This window comes from Struthio camelus, chromosome 6 (assembly GCF_040807025.1).
Source record: "Struthio camelus isolate bStrCam1 chromosome 6, bStrCam1.hap1, whole genome shotgun sequence".
Taxonomy (NCBI): Eukaryota; Metazoa; Chordata; class Aves; order Struthioniformes; family Struthionidae; genus Struthio; species Struthio camelus.
Window position 1 is genome coordinate 6,951,758 of NC_090947.1, and position 20,774 is coordinate 6,972,531.

A 20,774-nucleotide genomic window follows, 5' to 3' on the forward strand; every position below is an offset into this window, starting at 1 on the left:
CTGTGGCTGCGCCCGCATGAGCTAGGAAGGGGTACTACGCTGTCACTTAACGCTAGCTATGCTGTGTCTCTGCAAAGTCCCATCAGGCTGTCGTAATGCAAAAACAACCCCAAGCACCGGAGAGATACAGTGTCCTGCTGGGGACAACACCTAGAAGGGGGCCAGCAACGTGCCTGCACTCTCAGCCTGCTGTGGTATCTATTTTTGCTCTTTTTTTTGGCCAACATATGCAAAAAAAAAAAAACCATTGTTCTTAACATTCATTTTTTACACCCTTCCCTACCCTCAAAAAAATTGATATGGAAAACATTAACCTGTTTGCCAGTGTCTGTTTTGGGCATTTCTTGACCCCAGGAGGTGACACTTGCAGCCAAAAGGGCAAAACTTCCTTTGCTGCAGCTTAGGGCAGGATCTACCGTCTCCCGAGCTGCCTCATCCCTTCACCTCGCTGCAGCGAGGCCGTGAGCAAGGCGCCGCGACCTGGGGCACGGGGTTCCCTGCCAGGCCTGAGGCCACGGTGCCGGGCTGCCCCCCCGGAGGGATGCTGCGCTGCTCAAGATGCATCTCCCTGCGCGTTTCCCTCCTGTCTACCGCGGTGGAGAAAACCGGGGCACGTTTTCAGGCTGCAGCGAGGGGGCTGCCGGCAGCAAGCGCGGCCCCAGGCTCCTCTGCACGGCCAGCTCGCCCCCGGCGAGCCCGACCGCAGCAATAGCTGTTCCCGGGGCGCCACCTCGTGGCTTAGGGCGTAGGAACAACGAGGCTGCAGACGGCAGGGACCGGACAGGAGAGAGGTTTTGTTTTGCCTGCTGAGAAGCACGACGGCGGGTTTGGAGCGTGGCCCAGCGGACAGGCACGGCCCCCTCACGGAAAACCGCCCAGCACACCACCTGTGCCTCACCCCCCCACCTCCGCAAAGGAAAAAAAAAATACTATAACAGCGGCTTGAAGACGACAACATTTTGAGAAATAACTTTTGAGTCGCTTCTGCTTCGGTTTTGGGGCTGTTAGGATCTGGCTTTCAGACCTCCGCTTTCCAACAGACACCCACCCGGGCGCGAAGCTTCCCCGGGCGCCATCTCAGGGCTCCGGGAGGCAACGCCCGAAACGGCCCCCTCCTCCCTCCCCACCCCGGGAGCCACCGGCAAGAAAACCCTCATCATCGTGTCTCGTTTCTAACCCGAGCCTCACCACAACGACTACCAGCTAGCCCCAGCCGTTCCCCTAGCCAGCTTCTGCCTCAACAAAACGATCCCGGCACAGGCAGCAGGGGCAGCGCCTCCCGCCCCGGCCGAAGGCACCTGCCCGGGGGCCGCTCCCGAAATGGGCGCTCGGGCCGCCCCGCCCCGCCCCGCCCCGCCCGCCGCACAAGATGGCGGCGCGGCTGCTCCGCCTGTCTGGGCTGCTGCGTGCCCCTCGCTCCCGGCTCTTCTCCGCTCAGGCCAGGTACCGCGTGTGCGTGGGAGCCGACCCGCGGGGACGTGGCGGCGCTGAGGAGCGGGGCAGGGGGGGTGGTTATCGGCGGTGTTGGCGCGGGCCGCCGCGAGGCCGCGGTGAGGGGCGGGCGGCCCTCGGCGTCGCCTCGGGCCGCTGTAAAAGCTGAGGGAGAAGGGGTTCGGGAGCAGTTGTTCCTCAAAGCGAGGACGACGCGCCCCGGCCCGGGTAGGAGGCCGCTGTAGGCGGTGCTCGGGGTGCGGGGGGCCTGTGCGGGGCCCTTGGAGGTGTCCGTGCGGTGGGTCTGCTGCGGGGGGGGCGGTGGGGGGTAGAATTAGGTAGAAAACACTGAAGGAACAAAATCTGCCAAAAAAAAAAAAAAAGAGAAAATCCCGTTCAATTTTAAACGGAATCGTGTTTGGCAGAGTTGGGGGGGGGGAGGAAATGATGATTTTGGGTATCTTTACCCAACAGAAATCTCTAGCCCTTTGCCTGTATACGCGTTGCCATGGCCTTTAATTCATTTTAAGTGTTAAAGGCGCTTTGCCCGCTCCGCGCGGGACGTGGCGCGGGCTGGCCGCGGGTGCCCACCGCCTCGGGCAGCGCGCTGGGCCTGCGGCGGGAGCTAGGCTGGCCGGCACGGGCGGCCCCTTCCCTCTGGGGGGGTTACGTCGGCCGGGGTGCGCGTGTCCTCACGGGTGCGCTCAGGGGGGCTTTCTGGGGTGTGCGGGGTTTTTTTTTTTTTTCCTTTCTTTCTTTCTTTTTTTTTTTCCCTAGCACTCTCCAAACTGAACAGCAGGGCACAAAACGCCAAGAGCCGTCTTCTGCTACGAGTTTAACTGATATAGGAACCCGAAGGATCTTCTCTTCGGACCACGATATCTTCAGGGAGAGCGTGAGGAAATTCTTCCAGGAAGAAGTGTTGCCTTTTCATGCAGAGTAATATACCTTTTATACACTTCATGCAAATAACTTGTATTTTTTTCCCCTCGAAATGCTTTTTAGGGTGTTACTCTTAATAAGGCAAGATAAACAGGATACCTGTTTCCATTTGTAAGTTTACTTTTTTTTAAACTGACTTGCTGGAAACTAAACTGCCTGTGAAACTCATCTGTGAAAGAAAAAACACGTGATCAGCACTTACTGCATCCCTCAAGCTCCAGTGTAGGGCAACCTGGTGTCCTCGCAGGACCAATGCAGCTTGCAGAGTTGCAGCGAAATTTCCTTGCTTGTGCACGTTAACTCTGACACCAAAGTCTTGCTCGTAGACTTTGGAGGACGGTTTAGTCACCACGTTGTTCTGGTGTTTGATACTTCTGCTGCGGCTGCTGTCAACTCAAAAGCGTTAATGTCACATCTAGGTTCCATTGAAGGAGATGCTGTAAACGCAAAACACACAGAACGGTGACCTGTATAAAGTGTTATTGAGAAACCTGCACAAAATAACTTGGTCTAAACGTCCATATCTCTTTCTCCTGTGCAAATCTATACCCAGGCTCTTGTATAGAGCAGAAGTGTTCCCCATTGAACTGAAGTTTGGCAGGGAGGGGCTCCCCCTTATTCTAGCTGTATCTAATCATGTTACACTTAAAGTACGTGAGGCTTAGCTCGCTCAGAACGTGGTTTTTCAGATGCAAAGCGCTAAGCTGCGCTACTGTCTTGAGCAATTTTCTTTTTGCTTTACTTGGAAAAGGTTCCTGCAAAAACAATGGGGAACGGTGGAGAAGGGCTTATTCTTAAACCATGCTGCTAGATTAGTTTCCTGATGCAGCCCACAGCGTGTATCCGCAAACAGTTGAGATGACACAATTGGGTGGGTGGTGTGTTGTGGCTCAGGGGCAGAATGAACAGCAGGAGGCAATGGAAACAGTTTACGTCAGGGTTGTTGCCAGCTATTATTTTCATCCTCAAACAATGACCTCAAAGTGGGATGTTTTTCCTCTGTATAAAAATCTTCTGTGCATGAAAACGGACGTTTTCCCCTGGATCTTTTGTTTGCGTTATTTTTGATGCAGTTCATCAATAGGTACTGACTCAGATAAGGGTTACTGAAGATCCTGTTTACTAGCTAGCTGACACAACCATTTCCTAGAAAGAATGGAACAAGTTGGACTTGTATTCTTGCATCACTTTAGGGACTCTGAACCATTTTCTTGCCACACCTTTCAAATAAACAAGTAGGCGTCAAGCATAATATATTAATTGGCTGGGCTGGCGTGGAGGGAAAAGTGTGGCATCAGTGGAAGCAGCTCTGATTGACCAATGATTATAATGAGGAGGAGCTTTGGTGGTGGGTGAGGCTGAGGCAGGAATGGCCCTGAAGATGGGCAAAAGGCAAAGATAGTCGTGAGACAGACTTTGCTGAAGGTTTCCAGTGTAGGTGGAAGGAGAGCTCTGGATACGAGCTTCAGTGTTCAGGATAAGATACTCTATTAACTGTGGATAAAGCACTGTGGTACAGCTCAGCTGCTCATGGGGTGTGCCAGAGGCGTGCCTCTGATCTAGTCTCTCTACCATATGATTTCAGAGTGTGGCTTAAAAAAAAAAAAGCTCTACTGTGCCACTTTCTGAGTGAGCAAACTCCATAAAGAAGTACCATTTTTCTGAGAATAAGTGATTCTCCTCTGAGGTTAAAATCTGCAAAGTGTCAACGGGTCAGCCTGAACTGTCTGTCTTACAAACCTGAAAGCACCTTATAGCACAGTTTACCAAGAGACAGTACTAACTCGTACTGGTGCACAGAGACTGATTTATAGATAAGTTACTAATATGTTAACGCTTGGTTCTTATCAAACAGTTCTCATGGGTAGACTCGAAATGTTTCACAGAAACTGATGTGTTTGTACCTGTCTTGTACATGGGGATCATGAAAAGTCAGGAAGATAGACCTGTTTGATTATGCAGATAGTTGTGGCTGAATCTCCTAAGGCCTAGTCTGGTACTCGGAGCAAGAGGCGGCATTGCCTTTCATAATGAGGCTTAAAGAGGTGTCAGGTTATACGTTGGAAGCAAGAGTTCAAACCTGTTCTACGGTTGGTGTTTCTGGCATCTGTGGACTGAAAGAATAGAAAGATGTGCTATTAATCCACCTCTTAGCTGGGAAAAGGCATAGTTGTTTGCGCACCCTACGTGTTGTGAGTTGGTATTGAAGTCTCTTCCCCAAGTGGTGAAACCTGGCTTCACCCTGTAGCGTGAAGCAGTGGCTGTGACAAATGAAGAGTAGCACACGGGGGATTTCACGTGTGCCTCCATTTGTGTGTTTGCAGATGGGAGAAGGAAGGCCAGGTGAGCAGGGAGCTCTGGGAGAAAGCTGGACAGCAGGGTCTGCTGGGCGTTGCTATATCGGAAAAACATGGAGGCATCGGAGGGGATATTCTCTCTTCAGCCGTGGTCTGGGAGGAGCAGTAAGTACTAGAAACTTCAGGAGGCGTTTCAGTTATCATGTTATCAAGAGACTGTATTTTTTCATATGATTTCTTTACTGTAGAACGTGTTTGCTTACAGAAAATAGTATTACCTTTATAATGGAGAGGATAGTTCAGACGTGTAAATCCCTCCTCTTGTAAGAATTTCAAATGATTGTTTAAATAATAAATGTCACTGTGCCCTACTACTAGGGCTTTGTGGCTGCGGGAAGCATTTTCCTTAGGCCGATAGGTAGTACAACCATTTGGCTGTGGAAGTACGTTCTGCAAACAACAGTGTAAATGCCACAAGTTTAAATTATTGGTTGGAGACTTCTGTGCGGTGGGGTTTTTTCAGTGTTGGGTCTATGTTGTAACACAGTAAAGTTCAATTTAAATGTTTTTAGTGCTTTTTGTCTGAATTTTTTTCCCCCTCCCGCTCTCCCAAGGATGTATGTTAACTGTACTGGCCCAGGATTCAGCCTTCATTCAGATATAGTCATGCCCTACATTGCAAACTATGGCTCTGAAGAACAGATTAAACGCTTTATCCCCCAAATGGTTGCAGGCAAGTGTATTGGAGCTATCGCCATGACTGAACCTGGGGCTGGCAGGTAAGGTAAAAATAAAGACAGATGGTCTTAATGTTGTATGCGGTCTACTGATTTTTCCCTTTGTGTGTGTGTGGAAAAAATTACTGAGCATCCTGGTTTTATAGTCATCTCAGTGACTAGACAATATCCCAGTGTAGACAGAACATCAAAAACAATTGTTATTTACAGATTGCTTTGTTACAGTTTTGTTGTTTTGGGGTATCTGCTTAGAAGCCGTTATCTTACCATGCCACTTTGGGCAAATACACTTTTGTATTTTCTTTTGTAGTCCCAGTTGTACATACTTTAGTATGAAAAGTTGTAATCAAAAGAAAATTACATACCTCTGTAAAGAGGGCTTGCCGTCTTTAGTACTGGCTTTTGTTGTGGAACGGAACACCCTATTTTCTTTCCTCTGAATCCTTTCAAAAAGAAATCTCCCTCTGTTATCATCATTATTGAAGGGCAGACAGCACGTACATTGGGTAGACACAGCTGATCTGGCCAGTTTCCAAAATGCTGAGGTGGGGGGGGGGGGAACATGTGAAAAGCAGAACTCTTTGGTGTCGTGCTTCTACAGAAGGTAGATGTTTTTAGTGGCTTTCTGCAGACCCCCCTCATGAGGACTGAGCCTCCTTAGACAGTGTAGTCTTGGCTGGCATTTGACATTTGCCCTCTAAGGCATATTGGCTTAGGGAGATGCTGTCCCATTGGTGTCAGTACTTGCATTTCCCCCACCTCTCGCAAGCAGATACATTAACATGGGACCTCATGTTGTGGTGTGGCTGCAGAGGTTTATTATCCCTTTACACAGTGTGCTTTTTGGCGTCTGTGCTGTATTCTAAGCCGTTTCAGTGTGTTTCACTCTCTTCCTATGCGCTCTCACTGAGTGTGTATCTTGATGGTGGTCTTTATACTCTACCTTATTTTATATTTGGTATAATTTGAGATACAAATTGCCACTTCTGGACTGGTGTCTTAAAGGTCCTTTTAAATCTTGTTGTAGTGACTTGCAGGGAGTACGAACATACGCCAAAAAAGATGGAAGCGATTGGGTCCTTAACGGGAGTAAGGTAAGAGAACAGATGTACACTGCTCACAGGCTTTGGGAACTGAATGCATTTAGGCGGTGAAGGATGTATTCCAGTGTCAGCATCTCCCCCCAGCTCTGTCAACTTTTTATTTACCAATTGCATTTTTAGGACTTAAGATACTTCTGCTGCTGACAGTTTATGGGCCAATTTCTTGAAGGACTTGAGTCGGTTCCTTCTGTAGCTTTAAAGTAACCCTGTCTAAAGGCTTTTTTTTCTTTAGAACTGGGGGCGGTGGGGGTCTTCATAGTATAAGCAGGACCTGGGCTATTTCTCGGCGCTGAGATTGAACAGCAAAACATATATACTACTCCACCATGAAATCCTATATAGTCTGAGTAGAAGCTTTTGTTGCCGCAGCACAATTTGTGGAATGTTTACTCAGGAGCCTGCTGTTCAAGTTAGGAGAAAAAATACTGTATCATATGCTATGCATGTGCTGTCAAGCTGTTGCAAGGCTGGCAGCGTTAACGCTTCCTTTTGTTCCCATAATAAGAAAGCAAGAACGCAGGAGTAAAGTATTGAAATGGAAGTGTGAGTTCAACAGGATTTTGTTACAGCTACACACTGTTTTCATCTTTTTCTCTCCCCTTTTTTGTAGTCTCAGTGAGAACTTGGTACTGATAGACTTCTGGCCTTAGCAGAATTTCAAGTGCTGAGAGTGTGTGCAAGCAAATACGTACATACAAGTGTTTAAAAGGATGCTTGCTTTGCTTATGTTGCCTCATTCAAGCCAAGCAAGACAGATTGCTCACTTTTGGCAGAGTTAGGATTGTGAGCTTCTTGCCTTTTGTCTCTTGTTTCTGTGTTTGGTCTGCCAGGTGTGTTGGAGCTCTGATTTATAATCATCTCTTCTGTAATGTATGTTCCAGCTTTCCATGCACTGTGACACATACGTACCTATCCTAAAATGTTACATGGTGGATGGATCATACTACAGAATTGCAGTGAGCGGTCGTGATAGAAAGCCATCCGTTGTTTCGCACTTTATACTTTGCGCACTTAATTTCTGGAAAACAGAATATCTGTGTTTGTCTACATTTGATACCACGTTCCTTCTTTTCCATGGGACAAACAAAAGAAACAGATCTGTGCATTCTTTAACTTCACACTTCCGATTCACGTGATGCTTCTTGAACCAATTCCTACTTTAATAGATCTCGTTCCAAAACACATTTTACTCTTTCTGAATTGTTAAAATCCTTCCGGATGCTCACAGCTTGCCTCTTGATTCACTTGTAAAAGTGTCCATGCTTTTTCTTTCTGTTGCTTTATAGCGTCGTCTAACTTCTTTCCAGCTAGCTTATTGCTTTGCTCCATGTTGGTTTTCTTACAGGTATTCATCACGAATGGTTGGATGAGTGACGTAGTGATTGTGGTTGCAGTTACAAACCGTGAGGCTCGATCCCCTGCTCATGGGATCAGCCTTTTTCTGGTGGAAAATGGAACAAAAGGTTTCGTCAAAGGACGCAAGCTGCAAAAAATCGGCCTGAAAGCCCAAGTGAGTTCATATGACCCTTAACAGGTAGCCGACTTGGAGGTAGTCCAAAAGCACTTAATACCTGGAATCAGCGAAATAAAGATAAAATGGAGCTGTACCTCTACGTTTGTTTCCAGGCTTTAGGGAACAAACAGGATATCTACATGCAAAGAATGTATGCTGAGCATAGTCTGTGGAGGTCTGGAGTACACGATGTACAAAAAGAGGCTGAGGGAGCTGGGTTTGTTCAGTCTGGAGAAGCTTTGAAGGACGGGATCTCACTGCTGTCTTCAGCTACCTAATGGGTGGTTGTAGAGATCGTGGAGTCGGACTCTTGTCAGAGGTGCGCAGTGAAAGGGAGAGAGGCAAGGGATACGAGTTCTATAAAGGAAAACTCTGAGCAGGTATTAAGAAAAAAATTTTCATTTAAGAGTAGTCAAGACACTGGAACAGAGTCCCAGGGAGGTTGTGGAGGCTCCATCCTTAGAGCTATGGAAAGCGTGACTGGACAAAGCCCTTAGCTGCCTACTTGGCTGGATGTGCTTTGAGCAGGAGGTAGACCTCTGGAGGACCTTCCAACCTAAAGGTTGTTACGATTTCAAGGTAAAGAGTGTAATAGCAAGAAAATGCAGTGAAAAGAAGTGGAATGAAGAGGTAACGATTGCTGGGCTGTAAATCACTGCATTTTAAAATCCTCTTAGGATACGGCAGAGCTGTTCTTCGAAGATGTGCGGTTGCCAGCCAGTGCTTTGCTTGGAAAAGAGAACAAAGGCTTCTATTACCTGATGGCAGAACTCCCTCAGGTAAGAGGAACACAAGCTTCTGCTACCGGTGGGAGGAGCACAGACACATCTTTCTAGTCATTGCGAGGTTCTGTTTTAATCGTGGAGATTATGGGTCATGGTGAGCCACCTCGGGCTCCGAGTCGGGATGTCTGTGAGCATCACCCTGTTGGTACTGCTGCTTTTCAACTGAAGTATGCAGTTCCTAGTGCTAACAAATGCAGTTCTTTGGGGCATTGGTGAAAATGTTGATATCCCAGTAGCTGAAAGCCAGATCCCTTAGTCTGTGACCCAGCTATTGAAGAACCGGAGTTTAGAGCAACCTGTTAAAAAGAACACAGTTCTCTTGCGCTCAATAGATTAAATATAGCATGATAGGACTTCAGTGCATTTGGCCTTCTGTTGAAAGAAAGAAGTAAGCACTGCTGTTCTAACCCTTTCACCAGCAGAACTATATTAAAGATATAAGAAATTCTTTCTTTATCCATATAGCAAAAATAGAGGAATTGTTTAGTTGCCAAAATACCTTGCTAGTGGAAATAACCCTGTTTACAACTTACTGAGGTTTTGGAATGACTTGGGAGGACAGAGAAGCAACGTGAGTTTTCAGAACATCGCTGTGCTTTGTCAAAACTGTGACTTTGTGTTTGCCTCATCTGGTAGAGGGATGTTTGTTTAATTTTATACTCTGGGTAAATAAGAAGCCTGATCTTTCAACTTGCAAGGTTGTGTTAGGACCTGGTTCTTTGACAGAAAATGTTTCCCTGCTCTAAAAAAAAAAAAAAAAAAAAAAAAAGATGCGCTCATGAATAACTTCTCAGGGATGCATCAGATTATTTCAACAATGTTAAAAGTAATTGTTCTGGACTTAGTTTCAGCTTTTCCGCATGCTATGAGAGGAAGGAAAAAATGACTCTGTGTTTTAGTTTTGGATTTTTTGTTCTTCCTAGGAACACCTCATTGAAATTGTTAAATACAATTTTGCTTTTAACTGAGCGGTGAAAATCAATAATTGAAACAGAACTTGGTGTAAATTTTTCAGTCAGTCAGTATGAGTCCTGCAGTTGATTTGTAGCTATTTTAATATCATTGGCCTAATAGAACTTTAGAACATTGCCCAAAGAAGCTTTAAAGTGGGCTTCAGACATCATAAATCCAGATGTTTGTCCTAATGATTAATTTTAGTAATGCATTAAGATTAATGCATTTAATGCATTCATTTATAAATTGAGGGCATTAATTTTAGTGTGTCTGGTTTGATACTTGGTGTGACTTCTGCTTTCCTCCCTTAATGAACAGCACTGAACATCTGTTTCCCAGTTCTGCATGTGCATGTGTGCACCTGATACAGACAGACATAGGACTAATTTCAATGGCTTCTGTCATTTGTGTTTCAAAAGGAAAGACTGTTGATTGCTGATATGGCTCTTGCCAGCTGTGAATTCATGTTTGAAGAAACAAGGAATTATGTGAAGCAAAGAAAAGCTTTTGGGAAAACAATTGCACACTTGCAGGTGAGTTTCTACTAAGAGACTTGTAGGTAGATTTCAGTGTGCATCTGTGTTTCACATCTCTATTTGTGGAACAGTAAGCAAATGAAAATTACTGGACTGTTTTCAAAGGGTTATTTATTTGCGTAGGTTTGCCCGGTGGACTATGGCTGTCTGTCTTCCTCCCTGGTTGGTTGGCTGTGTGTTTTTTGTTTGGTGGTTTGGTTTTTAAAGCCCAAACTCCTCAACGTATGTGTCAGGTAGATACCTCCAGCAGTGCTGGTTTTGGATGTGAAATATGCAACTAGAGAATATACTGACTTGTTAATTATGATGAAAATTCAGCTGGTTGCTATTAGGCTTGCATTTTACAGTCTGAAGCCCTAATGACAGGGAATGTTACACTTGCATATGTTTGTGTAGCTGACTAGAACCCTAGGGACTCCAGAAGAGCTTGGTCCGTGTGCAGGCACTGCGTCCCTCTGCACGTGATGTGTTGCAGAAACATGATCTCAGAGACTGGTGCCAGTCAGGGTTCCCAAGCAGTGACCTTGTTGCCTGAATGCCTGCAAAGCTGTTTGTATTTAGTTTTATGGGTGTTGTAACAGGATTCCTCGGCTGCCAGGTAACTGGGTGCTTAAGTGACTGCACATAAAACACCTGTGGGATCATTCTCTGTGAGCATAACTCACTCCTGGCAATGGCAGTTAATTGTATTTTGAGATATTTATGCCTACACTCTTTAGTTACAGTCCTAAAAATAGATATTGCTTTCTATGGTATTAGGATGTTAGAACTTTCCTGAAAGGCCTGAAGTGAACCAAACTCTTGCATGTTTGGTTTATAGGATAGGAATGATTCACAGATTAGAGGATGTTGGCCCTTCTATTCGTTATGATAACTTTTGAAGTCTAAAAATCTTGAGACTTTTCCTTTGTCAAAATCAAATCTTTAATTATTGTGAACAGGAGCAGAAATGAGCCCTTAGAGGCTGCACTGCCAGGTATCTTTCAGGCAATGAAGATTTTCGTCTGTGTTTTTAAAGCTTACCTGTAGAAATACATAATTCCAGGTAGAACTTAATATGTATAGTGTGCAGTGTTAACACTAAAGAAATATATTTTACAGTCTTTTTCATGTAGGTGTGGGGTGCTTTTTAATTACACTAGTTCACTGTGCAGAGACCTCCAAAATATTCTTCTTTTTGAGGCTAACCCCTTGTCAGCCACAAGGCAGCCAATAGACTTCGTAAAGTATAATATTTTTGCCCAACGAATCGATTCTGGTAAACCTTTTCGGTTTCTCTTTGTTGCTGATTACTAAAATGTGGCTATAATCAGAAGTTGTCCTCTTTCTAATTAGAGCTCTGTCTTGCCTGATGCATTTAGCTATGCCACCGTACAGTGCTTGAAGTCAATCTTTTCTTTGTAATAGTAGACTGGTCATTTATATTAATTGGTCAAGGCAGGAAAGAACACTTAGATTAGACTAAAGAACTAGGAGATCAGAAGAGACTTTTACTACTGGTTTGCATTTTTATCTCTTCCCTACCACTGTGGAAATTACTACGAGGTATTTGAGCGCTCTCCTTGTCTGACTTTTCTCTAGTCTTAGCAGGGGATTTTACCTCTTCTGTCTAGAAAGTCTTTTTCTATGTAGCAGGTCTCAATGTTAGAAAACTTTCTGACAGTTAGTCTAAAGTTTCCCTTGTTTCAATTTGTATGCCTTTGAATTGCACTTATGCACACACGGTGTTTTAGAGTTCAAAATATATCCAATACACTGTGAAATGTTATTAATAAACCGGGGAAATTACTGGCTCTGCAGAGTAAAAGTTTATTTGCCCACAAGGGGGAGCACAGGGTAACAAAGCGTCCAATGCCTAATACTCCATGCTCTCTAGGAATTTCTGTATTTAGGCTGTTGGTTGGGGTTTTTCTCATGAGGTCATGTTTTGAGTTGGTTTTGAGAATTGAAGGGCAATAATTTTCTTTAATAAGATTGTTAAAGACATAATGCTCTGGAAAGTAAGTTGTCTTCTGCTGCATAGAGCCTAAGTTGCTTGAAATGGTATTTATTTTAACTGTGCAGATGTACTTTCTGTGCACAATATTGCTTGTGAAGTAAGCTTCATCACACAGAAAACATCTTAAAAAAAAAAAAAAAAACTCCATTTTCTTCTTGAAATATTCCTTAAAAACACCACAACTTCTGCTTTTCCTTTCCTCTGGCTCGTCCGTCTGCCTCCAAAATAAGACGGTACAGCACAAGTTGGCAGAAATGAAAACACAGATTTGCGTGGGCCGAGCTTTTCTGGACAGCTGTTTGCAGCTGCATGCAGATAAACGTCTGGACTCCTCCACAGCTTCTATGGCAAAGTATTGGTACGTGGTTAAAGTAACTTGAAAGTGTTTCTTGTGTGATCTTGACAGGAGCCTAATTGTAAAAACTCTGAACTGTTCAGATTTGATGAAAAGATAAAATTACAGTCTGATTAATAATTAAATTGTCAGCTTCTAATAGACACCATTAGCTGAAACTTTAGTCATGTAGTCAATAAAAGTCTTAAACTGAAAACCAGTGTTAGTTAATCAGATCGATTTCAAAGTAACAGCATGCTTTTAAGGTGGGATTCCCTGAATAATAAGATCAGGGCTCAACTTTAGCTTCAATTAAAAGTGAATATTTCATTGGTATTTAGAAAGATATTTACATGTTACCATGGCAAATCCTTTTTTTTTTAAAAAAAGAAAAAAAAAAAGAAAAAATTGATTGGCAGCCCATGAGATGTAGAATGCATTTTAGTTAACATTGCTTAGTGATAGCTGTTCAGCCTAGACAGTTTTTGAAGCTATCCTATTTCAGGAAGAAATAGTTGGCTACAGCTATTGCTGTAATTGAGACTAAACAGTTCTTTCCTTTATTGTCCAGAACCTCCTCCTCCCTCTCCCCGTACTTGGTGGTGTTATCTGTTAACTTAAGTTTAACCAGAGAAAGCTAGGTGAGTAGATGCATCTAAGATAACAGCACATGAATTTGGCACCTGTATAGTTTTCTCCCTTTGTAAAGATAAGGGGAAAATGCACATCAGATGTTTATAAGAGCATGTAATTTTATCGAAGATGCGCAGCTTTACACCTTCCAAACCAGCATAGAGCTTTCTAAAAAAATGACGGAGGAAATCTTCAGAAAATGCTAAGGGAATCCAGTGAGAGTATTTACAATGAGAAGAAGGATTTTGATTGAGTGATATTCCTGGCACTGACTACCTAGAAGTACCAGGTACATAAGCAGAGGCATTCACTTTTGAGGAGGAGGAAGCAACGAGTGCCAACTCAGATATAGGCTGACTTCCTCAACAGATTTTTCCAAAGCGAGGAATTTGAAACTCCCCCATGCTCGCAAATACTCGTGCTCAGTTTGTTGTGGGTTTCCCCTCTCCCGTCATGGAGTTCCTGTGGCATAAAACTGTCCTAGATGGTTTAGAAAATGCTTGAGTGAAGAATGGCTTTTTTTGTTAGTGTTTCAGGAGACCACCTAGTTAATTTTGCTTAAACCTATTGTACGGTCAATAGCCTTTGAGGTGGAGGTTTGAAGTATTTTAAGAAATAGTTTATGCATCTCTTTACTGATCCCTAATGAAGGGGCTGTAGATTTTTGCTTTGCGGTGGCTGCAACTGTACTGAATAGTTGAATTTTAAGATGTCTATTATATTAGTAACTCACTGTTGCGGATTTAAGCTTGATGTAATAAATGAAGAGGGGAGAGGGCTTTGGGAGGAAGGGAATCTCTCATTCTTAACCTGAGAAGCAATTGCTTTGAGTGGTCGGTTTCTTTACTTCTCTTGCCACTCTACGCGAGTCATACGCTTAGGAAGTGTTTCTTCCTGTCTTTTAACTGCAGCTTGAACTTACAGTGCAGTTAATATCCCATGGGTTCTTTCCTCTGAGTGTTTGAAAGAGCAGCAAGTATGCAGCTTTCCAAAAGCTGAGATGCAGGAAATAAACCCTAAATGGCATGCTATCTGTCAAATTCTAGGCAGTGCACAAAATGGAATGCTTTAAATGTTTTTAAACATAGAAAAATTGAATATCTTGCAGTGAGCAGTTCTAGTTAAGAATTACAATATTTATTAGAATTGAAAACTGTAAAATATACTCGGGAAAGTACAGCGTCCCCGGATGAGGGTTGCATTCAGAAAGCAGCCTGGTGTGTTGCTAGTAGGGAAAAAAGACTGATGCCGTTAATCTTACGATGTAACTGAAGGATCTGATAGGAAAACACACCAAGCTGCTTTACAGAAGCAACCTCTTGGCCCATGGGAGCCTGTTAAAAAGGCACACAGGCTTGTCTATTTTGAAAGCTTTCCTTCTGTGAAAGCTCTTCCATAACGAGAACAGATCTTTAATGCGTCAAACTGAAGAACGTTTATTGCTTACCGTTCCTGCAGGAAGGAAGGCCCTCAAAAATAAACTACTTCAATGCCCAACGTTTCAGATCAGTTTTGTAGAGTAAAAAGTTTGATAGTTACATTTTTGTCTTGCTAACTTGACTGCATCTCGAATAAAGTTTCACAGCATACACGCTCTAAAAACAATTTTCTCTTTGACCATTTAAGGGCTTCTGATCTCCAAAACAGTGTGGCTACTCAGTGTGTGCAACTGCATGGAGGATGGGGGTACATGTGGGAGTATCCAATTGCAAAGTAAGTGCAGCATTTCAGATTGGAATAATGAAAGATTACCGGCAAAGTAAAATGAGGCACCCCTTTTACGTCTACTTGTCAGTTGTTTTGTGTAGGGCTGATTTACTGTTCCTTTTCTCATCATGTTTATTGAAAGGCAATCCACTGTACAGACATCTGCAGGAAGGCTTGATTTTTAATTCTGCGAATAATTCATAAGCTACTGAGCAATTCTTATTTATCTTTTGCAAACTGAAAATGGATTTTCTGGAAAAAGTACTAGTGAAAAAAGCAGAGAAGCAATGTAAAAACAAATGAGAGAGATTAGAGATTTGCCATTCCCAATTTTTTTGCCTACTTTGTGAACTTTTAAATTTAACATCGGTGTCCTCTTGGATGCAGGATAATAGGTTGGCAAATGGTAGAGCAGAGGTAAGGTAATGAGATTACATACTTTCGTAGCTTTTAATGTCCAGACTTTGTAAGTTTTTCCTGCCTCTTTATGGAGTACATTTTTTTTTAAATGAATAAAACTGATTAATGTAACAATTGATTTTTTTAAATGCTTATTAAATAACTGATTTAAATTTCTTCAACTTGACTTGTGTCGAATTGAATGAACTTTCTCCCTTTGCACAGTGTAAAACTGTGTTCAGTGAAAGATCACACGCCACACTACTGAAACCTAATTCTGAGTTCATACTGTTGCTCTTTCATAAATTTAGAGTAATGTCATATACTCTTTCATTTTTCCATAACTGCCAAATTAATCCTAACACATACAATGCTCTGAGAATTAAAATGTGTTCTTATTTGTTTAAAGCTGTGGCAGCAAGACATGGTCAGACACTCCAAATAGGAAGAGCAGACCAGATTAATTTCTGAAGTTGTTTAACTTTGATTAAGGAAGTATGTTATTTAATGGGAGAGGTATAATTTTGTAATCCAGAAGAATAATGTACTTTGAAAAAGAGGACTCTCCAAAGATAAAGATATTGATATCTCTTTTTTGGCTGTAGATACGTTCTGAGAAGTCTTTTTTTTTTAACCTTTCTTCTTTTTATCCCCTCAGAGCTTTTGTGGATGCCCGTGTTCAACCAATCTATGGTGGTACCAATGAAATAATGAAAGAGCTTATTGCTAGAGACATTGTCAGTGACAAGTAGGGCAGATGGTTACCTCTTTGGAGAGTACTCCTGAATCCTTTCCCATTAATATATGGGATAAAATCAAACACCAGAAAGTAAGTAAAAGAAAGATGCCTTGTATTTTGCTCTTTGAAGGAAGAGATGATTAAAAATAGCTGTTATGAAAGTGGTAGTCGCAACAGAGTGGTTATATACAGCACTTCTGATATTTAATGGACTGCTCTGCATTTGGTGGACAATACTGAGACTAATCTCTGAATTCCAAAAACCTCATATAAATGTACTGGTAGTGAAAGGCAATTTTGTGTTTGGAATACTATTGATAGATCAGTCTTTCAAACTTGATTTCATTATAGTGAATCCAGCCCTCCCTTCTCAGAATTAAGCACAATCATATCATTGGAGAAACCACTTTCTTAACAAACAAACAAAAAAAGAAGTAAATTATGAAAGAAATTAAAAAGTAAATACAGCTTGGGCTTTGCACAGCCACTTGACAGATATCACTGTGGCAAAGTGGAACGTGGAACTTGTGCTGCTGTTCGGTTTGTCACTGTGTAAGAATACTCTTAATGGAACTCGTTAAAGAGGAGCAGCCTTTGTGTGCACGGACTGACTGGGCAGCCATCACCCCCTTACGGGGGAACGGGAGGTATGATTATCCGTCATGTTTACACATCACCAAGAACGCCTTATTTTAATTACTGTTTTGGGGTAAATATAATAAAGCATCTCTGTGCAAGCCAGCAGTTGCCTGTGTTACTTGAGGGGGGGAAAAAAAATAACCCGAAGCCCGTCGGAGCATGGGAGGAGGAGGTAACGGGATCTTCGGGGCAGGGGGTTGAGGCGCCCTCCCGGGAGAGCGAGCGCGGCTCGCGGAGCCCGCGCCGAGCGGCCGCCCGCGGAAACCGTTAGGGCGGCCGTTTCGCCCTGACTGGAGCATGTGGCGCCGCCCCCCTCCCCGCCAGCCTCCCCGCGGAGGCGCGCGCGAGGGGTGGGGGGGAGGGGCGGGCACACGACCCCGCCCCACCGTCAGGCGTCGCGCCAATGGCGGGCCGGCGCCTGGCCCCACCCCCCGGGCGCGACGGATTGGCCGGAGCCTGCCCCGGCCCCGCCTTCCCCCCCCATCGGCGGGGAGGCTCCGCCCTCCCCGCCCGAGCGGCGCTTTAGCTGGGCGCGGACTGTTCAACAGCGGCAGTGGGCGCCGCGCCGCGCGGGCTGGAGGCGGCAGCGCCGCTGTGGAGAGGCCGCCGGGCGGAGGCAAGCGCGGGGCTTGGCGGTTGCGGGGGGGAGGACGGACCCGAGGCGGGCGGCGGGGCCGCTGGCCGGCCGCCGTTGCGCGCGAGGGAGCGGGAAGCGCCGCGCTGAGGCGCGGTGTGTGTGGGGGGGGGGGGGGAGGTCAAAGCGGGGCCGGGCGGCAGTTGCTTCCCGCGGCGGTGGCGGCGCCGCCGCCGCCGAGGCGCCGTGCGCATGCGCGAGGAGGAGACTGGGGTGGGGGCGGGGCGGGGGGGGCTAACGGTCTGGGGCGCGGGGCGGGGCCGCCGCTCAATGAGGTGGGGGCGGGCCCTGGGCGCTGCGGGGGGCGGTGGCGGCGCGTGGGGGGCGGGGCCTGCGGGGGGGCGGGGCCTGCGGGCGGGGAGGGGCGCGGCGCGGCGCGCCTTCCCCCGGCCTGCCTGTGCCCGCGCCTGCTGCACGGCGTTGCAGTAACACTCGCTTTTATTATTATTTTTAATGATTGGCTCGATAGAGATATGGGAAGCTTGGGCGTGCGTTCTCACCTGCAGTTTTCTTCCTGGGCTGAAATTTGGCACTGAGAGTCAAGCTGAAGGCGCTTCCACGGGCTCCTTAGCCTTCAGGTGGCATGCAGGGCGCTCGGTGCGTCTCTCCGAGTCGTTTTTCCCAAACTGCAGCCCCCTTGCTTGTAACGTCCACGCGTGTAACGAAGCGGAGCGTAAAGTTCTGCGCCCAGCCAGAAATCCCGGTGCATCGTTCAGCTTGCGCTCCGAATTCCTGTGTGGTCTTGAGCAAGCCTTTTAATCTGCTTAGCGCATCAGCTCCCCGTTTGCGAAATGTGGAAGCGTTTCCCAAAATAAAACATCACAAGGCGCTTGATAGTCAGCGAGGAGAAACGACGCAGCAGACCTTAGAGCAAAATCAAACTCCAGTGACTAAGTAGCTGAAATTTGTTTTCTGTCAAAGGAACATTGGATTTCCTTTTCCCCCTTAATTTAATAAAAGTAAATATTGAAAATGAAACTGGATAAAGCATAGTGTTATTGCTAGTAAGTGCGCAGACTTGGAAAGCTGTCTGTGGGCCTTATGACTCTCCTGCTTTATTGGTCTGCATTGTGAAATCCTGTAAATGATGTGGGGAGCTTAAATTCCAGTCGTCTTAGTTAGTCTCTAAGAGCTGCACTGGTCGTGTTTAAAAGCAGGTTTTATGGCCCTCTTCAAAGAATGACATTCAAAAGGATAATTGGAATGTCCACAAGGACCTTACAATGGATCTAAAAGTATTACAAATATTTATGTTAGAGACATATGTGACGTATTGAGAGAGGCGTGTGTGATTTATTTAATGCAGAGCCTTTAATTTTAGCATATCTTAAAAAGACATTGTGATTTGGTATTATAGAGTGAACAGGACTTAGTTGATGGAACGATAATAAACTTGGGTATAATATGTGATCTTCTGTTCAGAAGCGCTTGATGAGCAAGGAGAAAAACAACTTTGTTCAGAGATTTTAATGAGTCATGGATTTTTATCATAAATGAATACTAATGAGTTCCCCTTGACGTCTGTCCTTTTTGATGTTTTTTTATGATTCAGACTGTTTGGGTGGTCCGTCTTAAATTGAGTTCTTTTACTGTTCAAAGAGAAATCCTTTTTAGGTGTTTTTTTCCAAAGAGGAGAAATTTATGCTTATATCTTCTGGGGAGCAGAAACACTGGAGCTTGCAGTTTTATCTATATAGTACTGACTGCACAGCGAGCGCTGCTGAAAGCTGAGACTCCCCACATAGACCTGTTTTTTTTCCGTCTATTAATAGAACAAAATACAAAAAAGTTTAAATACGCGCCGTGAGCAACTGTGCTGCTTTTGAACTGAAAACAAAAGCGGCCTACTCTAATTCCTTTCCTTAAGGAATAGTCCCAGGTGTGTTAAATATAGTTTTCTTTCCTTTAGTGCAGTATTCCTAACCAGGACGTATCCAGTGGGACCAACATCTCTTTTCTGGTCGTTGCTACAAACTGTATTTTATAAGGAACTGAAGATTATGCTGCCGAGCTGTTTGACTTCTCTTTCAGCCAATTGGCTTGAAATTCATGAGCAAGGATCAAATGGATCTGAGGGAGGGGGGAGTTTTTAGAGACCATCACGATCCTAGGAGTTTTGTGAAAATTGGGAGCTAGGTGAAGTGTACCTAAGCAGATGCCTTCCCCGGGGCATGGCTTGGGGAAGCTTACTTTTGGCTATTACGTGAGGCATCGCTGCCAGTAACTTTTTGTTGCTTTTGAAGTGCTTTGCTGTCTGAAAGCTCTGTACAAACAGGGAATAAACACTGGAAGCTCATCTATCTGAAATAGTGTTAATCTGTGAAGAACCTGGGAACCGTTTAGATATATTAATATGAAATATGCTTTGTAGGCAAAGTAAGGCCCTGAATCTGAAAGCAAAAAACAGTAAATATAAAAATCGTATCTTGGTCTCCAGAAATCTTGTTCTTAACAAAGTTTCAGGTATTTGGGGTGACAAAAAGCGACTTGATTCACAAGGAGAGAAGAGCAATAGGGCAGTCCAGAGGTGTTTAACATCCCCTCAATGTAAATAAAGTATTATTGTAATTAAAAACCAACAGATCAGAAACCGAGAAACATTAAAAAACAAATCCCCCCTCCCCCCAGAAAAAACTCTCCGAAGCAGTGTCTGTAGCGGTGTGTAACGAAGTGTGTGTGGGGGGGGGGTGTCAGAAAGTGAAAGGGCCCTTGAGCAAAAGTGGCAGCCTGCAGGCTGGCACAGGAAACCTCAGGTACTAGACGGTGGAAAAAAAAAAATCTTTTTTAAAAAAGGTTTACCTGTGACAGAAAAGCTTTTTCGAGAATGAAATTGCAGTCTATTCCTAGACACCCTATTGCGCTGTTTCCCCCTCCACCCCCCCCCCTTTTTATTGGAAGAGGTAATAGGCTTGGCTCTGGGAACTCCCCTCCAATAAGGGTGGAGTGAAACTGTTTTTGCTGCTTTCTGCCAAAATGAAATGAAAAATGCCTAGGTTTTCAACAGGAAAATTTTACAGTTTTTATGGAGCCAAGTACTTACACTCAATGTTTTAAAACCTTTTTGTGGATGATGCTTTGTTTTGCTTATATGCCAATGACAAAGTTGGGTTTTCTTGGTATGAACTTCTTGGAGAAATGCCGAGGTGTCTGCAGTTAAGACTGGAGATTGGGACAGTACCAGCTTTTAAATTCTGTTTGATGTCACTGAAGTTAGAGGGACACATCTGAAGTGTCTTATATGACTGTCTTCAGGGCAGAAGCATTTTGGGAGGCTTGCAAGCTCTTGGGTATGGGGTTAATAGAGCTCTCTTCTGGAAAGCATTTTCTTTATTTTTTAGCTGTGTTATGATTTAAGCATCTTATGTCAGGAACTCCTGATTAGCTAGTGGTTT

At 44.6% G+C, this 20,774-nt stretch overlaps 2 protein-coding genes and 1 long non-coding RNA gene across 11 annotated transcripts in view; 2 read left to right on the forward strand and 1 right to left on the reverse strand.

Annotated features, from left to right (window-relative positions):
- LOC138067613 (uncharacterized) overlaps positions 1-1,317 on the reverse strand; it is a 73,153-nt gene extending 71,836 nt beyond the window's left edge. For 2 of the 3 annotated variants that reach the window (XR_011141801.1, XR_011141800.1), the window contains exon 1: positions 1,178-1,317. This is a non-coding gene — a long non-coding RNA (uncharacterized lncRNA). The remainder of the gene's footprint in view (positions 1-1,177) is intronic. The other variant, XR_011141802.1, reaches the window with a different exon arrangement.
- Positions 1,290-16,850, forward strand: ACADL (acyl-CoA dehydrogenase long chain). Its single transcript, XM_068947915.1, has 11 exons — positions 1,290-1,443; positions 2,209-2,370; positions 4,698-4,835; positions 5,285-5,449; positions 6,435-6,501; positions 7,856-8,020; positions 8,701-8,802; positions 10,182-10,295; positions 12,528-12,655; positions 14,891-14,977; positions 16,029-16,850. The coding sequence occupies exons 1-11, from the start codon at positions 1,370-1,372 to the stop codon at positions 16,120-16,122; spliced, it is 1,296 nt and encodes a 431-aa protein (XP_068804016.1). The 5' UTR covers positions 1,290-1,369; the 3' UTR covers positions 16,123-16,850.
- Positions 16,851-17,231: 381 nt separating this feature from the next.
- The window catches only part of KANSL1L (KAT8 regulatory NSL complex subunit 1 like), a 64,938-nt gene continuing 61,395 nt past the window's right edge, over positions 17,232-20,774 (forward strand). For 4 of the 7 annotated variants that reach the window (XM_068947918.1, XM_068947920.1, XM_068947919.1 and 1 more), the window contains exon 1: positions 17,235-17,364. The gene's annotated coding sequence lies outside the window, so the exon portion shown is untranslated. Of the gene's footprint in view, positions 17,365-20,774 lie in introns of all 7 variants that reach the window. The other 3 variants (XM_068947921.1, XM_068947922.1, XM_068947924.1) reach the window with 1 other exon arrangement.